At 51.0% G+C, this 8,314-nt stretch overlaps 1 protein-coding gene across 1 annotated transcript; it reads right to left on the reverse strand.

Moving 5' to 3' along the window:
• Positions 1 to 1,949: 1,949 nt before the first annotated feature.
• On the reverse strand, positions 1,950 to 6,151 carry LOC126643242 (homeobox protein not2-like). The gene is made up of 3 exons (XM_050321499.1): positions 5,866 to 6,151; positions 2,903 to 3,111; positions 1,950 to 2,108 (listed from the first exon to the last, which is right to left on the reverse strand). Exons 1-3 carry the CDS (start codon positions 6,149 to 6,151, stop codon positions 1,950 to 1,952), a joined length of 654 nt encoding a protein of 217 aa, XP_050177456.1.
• Between the last annotated feature and the right edge of the window lie 2,163 nt (positions 6,152 to 8,314).

The following is an 8,314-nucleotide window of genomic DNA, read 5'->3' on the forward strand; positions in this document are numbered from 1 at the left end:
TTTCCATGAAGGAATTTTCCTCAATATCCACTCTAAACCTTCCCTAGCACAATCTGAGACTGTTTCCTCGGTGATTTATTCATGGAAAGGATGGTCAGGCATTGGAAGGGGCTGCCCAGGGATGTGGTCGAGTCACCATCGTGGAAGGGTTCAAGGAATGTGGCACTCAGTGGTCTGATCTAGTTGACAAGGATCAGTCACCAGTTGGACTCGATGATCTTGGAGGTCTTTTCCAACCTAAATAATTCTGTGATTACTCTTGTCCTGTCCCTTGTTCCCTGGGAGCAGAGCCCAACCCCCACCGGGCTCCACCTTCCTGACAGGGAATTGTAGAGTAAGAAGGTCCCTCCTGAGCCTCCTTTTCTCCAGGCTGAGCTCCTCCATCTCCTTCAGCTGCTTCTTGTTCTCCAGACCCTTTTTCCAGCTCCACTGCCCTTCTCTGAACATTCTCCAGCCCCTCAGCAGAGCAGGAGCTGCAGGGAAGGTTTGACCACATCCATCTGCAGACGTGGGTCCTTGTTCTCCAGGAGTCACAGCTACAACCTGAGCCCCCAAGCTCACCAAACACTACCTTTCTTACTGAAAATGTAGTTTCATCTCTGCAGGAACTAGCCCAGAAGTGATAACTTATGTTAATTACTTTCACCCATAATATGGGGTCATCACCCAATTAAAGAAAAAATTCTTTACCATGTGTTTTGTTCAAAACAGTTTATTAAGGAAAAAACCCTCAAACATTTCTGAGAAGGATGAAAATACATTGGGTTTTAACTTTTTTGGTAATAATTTCAGTTGAAAATTAAAGTGAGTAGTTGGAGATGTGGTTTTTGACACCCCTTCCATCTCTCTTTTTAAAACACGCTCGATTTTTATTAAGAAACAAAGCAAATAAATAAATGGCACTTATTAAGGAAAGGGGAAAAAACAAAGTCTTTTATAAATAACAATAGAAGAGTAAAGTGATATACAGTGTTCAGGGACAGAAAGAGAAGGAATAAATTATCCTGAGCTGACTGGACGTGGTTGGTACCCTGGGCAGACCTCAGTCCTGACCCCTCCAAGCCCTCCCAGCCACAGAAATGCAGCTGTTAACTACATCGGGCATTTACAGATGTGCTCACCCAACGCTCCAGGTGCTGTTTCCCATGGCACCTGGGTGGATAATGAGGAGAGAACAGAGCAGTTGCCGTCTGGGCAGAGTCAGCACATCTGGACGAGGGGCAGGGGGTCGTCTGAGGCACCAGAGGTGTTGGAAAGCTGCTTTTTACAGCAGCCTCCATCCCCACACCTTGGCCAGGGCTCCAGTGCCTCATTCCCTGCTGCAGCAGCACACGGACACCTTGGCCAAGGAAGGCAGTGCCAGGAGATGGAGAGACCACCGGGTTCTCCCTCCGGGTTTGGGAAGCCAAAAAAAAGGCACAGGTACACCAAGGCACTGACAAGAGGAGGCACTTCTGCTCCAGGGGTAGAAAGACCCTGGAAAGACCCTGATCATCTTATGGCAGGAGCATTGTGGGTGGGAGCAAAGGGCTTTCCAATTCGGGGCCATTTTTGGTTATGATCTAAGCATCAAACGGGGGAGTCAAGTTAACCAGGAAGAGCCGTCAGGGAGGAATGTCACCCCAACACCAGAGACACCATTTGTCACCCAACCATCAGAGACACCCTCTGATTGTCACTCTCTGCTCGAAACTGTGTCCTGGTGCTCCAAGAACAAACAGGAGATCACCTGCCATCAAGCACAACCAGCCTGGTGAAGAAGCCCCAGGAATTACTGCAAATGGCTACCAAAGAGCAGCCAAACAAATCTGGGAGGGGTTCCTCCCCAACAGCTGCATCTTAGTCCTGTAGCTCCAGCTCTCGGATCGAGAGGGTAATGTCTCTCTTGGGCCAAAGCAGCACAGAAACCCAACATCAAAACCCAACAGTGGCAGCTCAGCCTCAGCTGCTCAAAGCTCCACGTCCACGGTGTCCTCCTCATGGTCCTTGATGTCCGTGGAGTCGGCGCTCGCGGGCTGGATCACCCCAAACTGGGACAGCTTTGCCGCCTTCTGCTCCATGCTCTGCTTCCTCCACTTGATCCTCCGGTTCTGGAACCAGACTTTCACCTGGCAGGGACATGGAACAGCTTAATCCGAGGTCTCCAGGAGCACGTTCCCAATGCCACGTGCTTCCAAGGAAGATGTCCCCAAAAAGAGTTCCTTCAAAGTGGGGACATGCCCTTTCTCTGCTCAGGGAATAGTGAGGGAGAACAGGAGGAGGTGACACTGTGGAGGGCAGAGCAGTGCTGGGAAAAGGATCAGGAGAGATGGGGATGCAGCTGCACTGAGGAAATTCTGGCCAGAAGAGTGAAGGAAGCAGCTCCCTAAGGAGCCACTGAACCCATACCTGGGACTGCAGCTGCCAGAGGGCATGATGAGACCCCAAAACATCCCCTGTCCCCCCAGAATTGCCGTTATTTTGCTCTCCCTTTTCCCCAGCTGAATTTAGACCCCACCACAGAAGATCCCCTGCCTCTTTCTTTCCACAATAAACAAGCAGCTTGCTTTGGGAAGGGTGGGAACTTATTGGGAAGAGCAGGAAAATAATAATAATAATACTAAATAAAAGGACACTCAAAGCACAAATTGTCCCCAGAGGACTAAAACAACACAGATCCACAGAGTCCAACCCATCTCCAACTCGAAAGCCATGCAGGTTTGTGGTTTTTGTTCCACTTCATGGATTAAGAAATCTCATCCATAAACCATCCAGACCCATCCCTCCAGGCACATCCCTTCCATGCCATCTTGCAGCAGGCAGTCCCACAGGTCACTTTGCATCATGTCCTCCCCCCTGCTGCACTTCCCAGCAGGAAAACCATCACAGAGCAGACCCAGGATTGGTGCCACCCATTCCTCACCTGCGTCTCCGTGAGGTGCAGAGTTGCAGCCAGGTCCACTCGCTCCGTGCCCACCATGTACTGCTGCTTGAGGAATTCCTGCTCCAGCCTCTCCAGCTGCTCTGGTTTGAAGACAGTGCGGACCCTCTTCATCTTGCAGGGCCCCCCCGACCTCCAAGGCCCCACAGGGCCAAGAGAGTTGGTCCCGACACAGTGAGACAACTCCAGACCTGCAAGAAAGCAGCGAAAATTGAAGGGATCTGCACTGAAGGGACTGGGAGAAAATAGCACCAAAAAAAGCAGGGATGTCCCTGCCCTGTCCCAGCCCAAATAATTTCATCTGGGCTCCCTTTCCCATGAAAGGTTGGAGCAGATGATCTTTTGGGGACCTGTGATTTTACTCTCAGGTACCACCTGGACATGCAGCCAGACCCAAAGAAATCAACTCTCAATGAGGGGAGCAGGATTTGACCTCCACCCACAGAGGAGTTTTGTAACGGGATAGTAAAATCCATCAAGAGCTGCAGAAGACAAAAATCCCATCTCTGCCTCAAGAAGCCCCAAATCACAAAGGTCAGAAGTTTGGGGGAATTTACTCCAGACTGGCCCCTGCTTTTACCCTTCCCTTGGCACAGGGAGTCAGTGTCCAGGGACCAGCTCTCAGGCAGGACCACATCCTGCCCCCCTGGTCCCAGAAAAGTTCCCAGTGTGCAGAGGAATTAGTGGATCTGGTCTCTCGTCTCCTGTCTAGCAGTGGCCTGAGGATAATTATAATTACCATAAATTAACATACAATACAACACCAGGGGACCAGCTGGCACCTGACTGAGAGCGGTGGCTTCTCTCCTTTCTAACTCCCTCATCCTGATCCAATTGAGGTCCCTGCTCACTGCAGAGGGGTTGATCCAATCCCTTCCAACCCGAACCATTCTGTGATCCCATGACCTGCCTGCCCAGGTGATTCCACTGGATTAGCTTTAAAATAACCCACCGAGTAACAACCAAGGGGAATTTCCACGTGGAAAGCACCGGATCGATTGGCAGGATCGGGCCATTAATGCTCCCCATCAGTGCTGTTCCAAATATTGTGGCAAGCCAAGTTTCTTCAACCTTTATGGAAATGCTGCACACATAATGATCCCAATTCACACCCTGCTACTTATCTCTCCTTTAATGACTGATATTGTCACGTTCTCCAGGCACAAACCAGCACCTTGACCTACTTATTTCCATTAATTAGGTGCAAGTTCTGCGTGTGTTTAAGGATTTGTGGGATGGAGACCTGACAGCTTAACAGCTGTAATTGCACTTAAAACTATTTTCATCATTAAAATCATTTCACCCGTCACTTTTTTTTTTTTTTTTTGTTTTTTTACCCCCTCTATTTTCATACTGGGATAATAGCAAGTGTAATTTCCAACTTGAAATGCTGTGTGGAAATAGCTTTGCCGATTGTTTAACAGTGTTTTCATACCTGTATATTTGATATAATAGAGATTGATGCAGTTGTGCACATGCTGCCTCGTGAAAGAAATAATGTATTAAACAGTTCTGTTAAATAGGTTAAAAAAAATATTTAAAATATTTTTGGTGTCTAAATATTTTAGAATCAAGACCAAAATCAGGAGTTCCCCATATACAGAAAATGCAGGCCTGGCTGCAGGTTTTACCTGGACAACAGCAAGGTTACACTCTGAATGTTAAAAAAACCTAATTAATTTCATGAAAAATATTCTGAACAGAGGTATTTTGTTAAAATAGTCACTTTGCTTATAAAGTTACAGTGAAAATAGAGCTTGATGGATCACTGAGTATTACCCATCACCACTGTGCAAATTTTACCCACAGAACAATAAAACCTGTATCCTTAAACACTTTTGTGCTAAACATATGAAGTTTTAGGGCCAGGTGCTCCCAGACACTCTACATTTTCACTTCTGTGCTTGAAAAATCGAAGGGAAAGCGAATTTAGGGAGGGATGAGGGCAGATTTTTGGAGAAGGGGACCCACGCAGCAACAGAAGTAGAGAAATGAATTTTGAGGGTGAGGCTTTGGGAGATCACAGCAGGTTTTTGGAGGTGTGATGAAGACAAAGGCAGTGAAGTGCCTTTCTGATATATGAAAAGAGAAATATAATCCGGTGTGGAAAGATAAATAAAAGCCACTCTTATAAAATACAGGTGGGGGCACACGTGGCCACGGGAGGACTGTTCCCAACCTGAAACCTTCCAAGCCTGAGGGATGTAAATGGTGTCTCTGGGGTCTCACTGCACCCAAACATTTAATCTTGGGGATAAATTGAAATATCACAGAATCACAGACTGGTTTGGGTTGGAAGGGACCTTAAGGATCATCCACTTCCAAGCCCCTGCCATGGGCAGAGACACCTTCCACTAGTCCAGGTACATATTCTTTTCAGCTATGTCATTTTATATTTATTATTAAAATTCTGCCAAGTTTATGTCTCCATTTCAAATGTAAACAGTGCGTTTGGATATTCTGCACGGGTTTCCGACTCGGGGCTGGCCGATGGATTAGTAAAATCCTGTAGCGTCTTTTAGGAATTAAGCACAGGCTCTTTATCAAGAGAAATCAGGCTTGTTAGAAATTGCCTTGCAGCATAAAAGAAAAAAAAACAAAACAAAACAAAACAACAGATTAAAATGTTCATTTCTGCTCTCGCTGTACCCATCACTTACAGCGGGGAAAAATAACTCTGAGGAAAGTTTTCCCTCTCCCTCCTCCACTTCCCACAGCCCCAGCTCAACGCTTCACCTCGGCGCTGGTCCAGAGACCGCGGGGAATTAAAATACAACCGCAGCGGGGGGTACAAAGCGATTTGGGGTGACCCAGACCGCGTTATTCCCCATTGCCAGCCGAGACTCCTGCGCGAAGGTCTCCCCACATCCTCGTTCCATCCGCAGCATCCCCGCTCCGTATCCCGAACACGCACCCCCCGCCCCAGCCGGGCCCCCTCCGCTCACCTGCACCGCCCCAGCCCCAGCCCCAGCCCCACCCGCCGGGCAGCGGCCCCAGCCCCGCTCCCGGGCCGGCTCCTGCTGCCGCTCCCGCTGCCGCTCCCGGAGCGGGTCCCGCCGCGGGCCAGCGCGGGGCCGGCGGGATGGACGGGATGGAGGTGATGGACGGGATGGATGCGATGGAGGCGGTGGGGCCGCGGCGCGGCGGGTCCCGGGCGAGGAGCGCTTCGATGTGGAAGGGGGTCTTGGAGGGCGGCGGGCCGGGCCGGGGGCACGGCGGGCTCTGCAGCATGGCCGGGCCGGTGCGGCCACCGCGGCCCCGCCGGCTTTTATGGAGGGCGGGGGGGCCGGGACGAGCCGCGCTCCTATGCAAAGCGGCGCCGGGGGGGCGGAGGGCGCTGCCCACACCCCCCTGGCCTCCAGCGGCACCTCCGCTGACGCCCCTGCTTCCCTACTGACACCCACACGACACCTCTGCTTCCCTACCGACATGCCTGCTTCCCCATCGATATCCCCAGGGACACCCCACCTTCCACATGGACACCCCTTCTTCCCACAGGCACCCTCTCTAACCCACAACACCTCCGTGGACATCCCCATAGACACCCCTGCTTCCCCACCAACACTCCTTTCTACCTTCAGGCTCCTCCATGGGCACCCCTCCTTCCCCATGGACACCCCTCCTTCCACACCAACATCCTTAGGGATACCTCTCCTTCCCCACCAACACCCCTCCTTCCACCAGGTTCCTCCATGGACAGCCCTCCTTGCCCACTGGCAGCCCCACGGACACCCTGGATTCCGTGCCAACAACCCCACAGACACCTCTCTCCTTCCCTGCCAACCCCTCCACGGACACCCCCAGTTCCACACTGATGCCCCCATGGACACCCCTCTTTCCCTGCTGTCACCTCTGCTGTCACCCACCTGACCGCCTGTATCTTCCCCCACAAACAGCTGTGCTCCCTCCTCATGGACCCCCACACTGACACCTGCTCCTTCCCCATGGACATCTTCTACTCCATGGACACCCTCACCATACCCACTCCGGATAGACCCCCACATGGAAACTTGCTCCTTCCACCACCTCCTCCCTTCCTCATGGCCCCAAACCTTCCACCTCAAAGCCTTGCTGGGACTCTCACCTTCTCCATGGACACTCACATGGACACCTACAGCTCCTGCTCCACTTCCCAATTCCCTGTGACATCCCCAGGCCTCCCAGGAGCACCCACCCCATCCCCTGGCCACAGTCCTCAGGGCACTCACCCCACATGGCATGGACAGACCCCAGGACCGGCAGTGCCAGCCCATCCTGCCACTGTTCCCAGAGGAATGTGTCAGTGTGTACCTGTCCAGGAATGCTGGAGTGTGTAGTATATCTAGGATGTGGGATGAGCATCTCAGGAGCTCTCACAGGACATGAGGTGACTGTGCTGTGAAAACTGAGCTGGTTTCAGTGCCATCCCTGCTTGACACCCCCAAGTGCACCCTCATGGTCCAACAGGGAGCCGTGGATGGCACAGACACCTCTCCCAGGTGTGATTCCCACTCAGATCTCACCAAATTCACACCGAAAATTCACTCCATGTACAAACACGGAGAAATCCCAGAGCTTCCAGGTTAATAAACATGGAGCAAAAATCCCCCGTGGTTTAATAACCCGGCATTAACCATCTCTGCATGCACAGGCTCCCAGTCCATATTCCATAAATCCTGCCTTAGAGAGGGATTCACGCCGTTTAAATTTCTTTTCCCTGCCCAGTCCATAGAAATTGTTATGAAAATCTCCATATTTTTGAGCATTTCAAAGCAGATGGAAAAAGATGGGAATGCAGGGGTAGGATTATCCCGCTTGTGAGGAAGCACCCTGGTGATGGCTACAGGATCCTCAGGGAAGAGGATGCCTGCAGGAGACAAAAGAGTCCATCAAGTTTGCCTTTAAAACACTTTTTTTTTTTTCCCCCTGCCTTTTAGCATCCTGTCTTCCACAGGAGCTTCCAAATAAGTGGATAAATACAGCTGCTGCTTTATTGCTCCTTATCCAAACAGGCAGCCCCGATCCCGCCGCCGTGGAACCACGGCCTTAATTGGAATCACACGTTCAAAGTTGGGCAAGTGCCGAAGCCTCTCCCCCCACCCCCCCCAAAAAAAAAGAGCCACCGGGGAGGGGAAAAAAAAAAAAAATCCATGGAGATTCACAGCTCCCGGCTTTGCTGGCACGGAGGGAGCGTGGGATTGAATATGGGTGTCATTAGGCGGGGGTTTGGGTTGTTTTATTACAAGGTTGTTAAATAAATTATAATAAATTCATGATAAGTCGTGACTGTGATTCCCGTGAGAGGTGATGTCGGAGCCGCCCCGGTTATGAAAGGAGCAGATCCACGTTCAGGATCCTGCGAGAGCTGTGGGGTGATGATCCAGGATGGATGGAGGGAGGAAGGGAGGGGGAGCC

The sequence above is a fragment of the Myiozetetes cayanensis genome, unplaced genomic scaffold (assembly GCF_022539395.1).
Source record: "Myiozetetes cayanensis isolate MyiCay16 unplaced genomic scaffold, myiCay2020 scf26, whole genome shotgun sequence".
In the NCBI taxonomy this organism is placed as follows: Eukaryota; Metazoa; Chordata; class Aves; order Passeriformes; family Tyrannidae; genus Myiozetetes; species Myiozetetes cayanensis.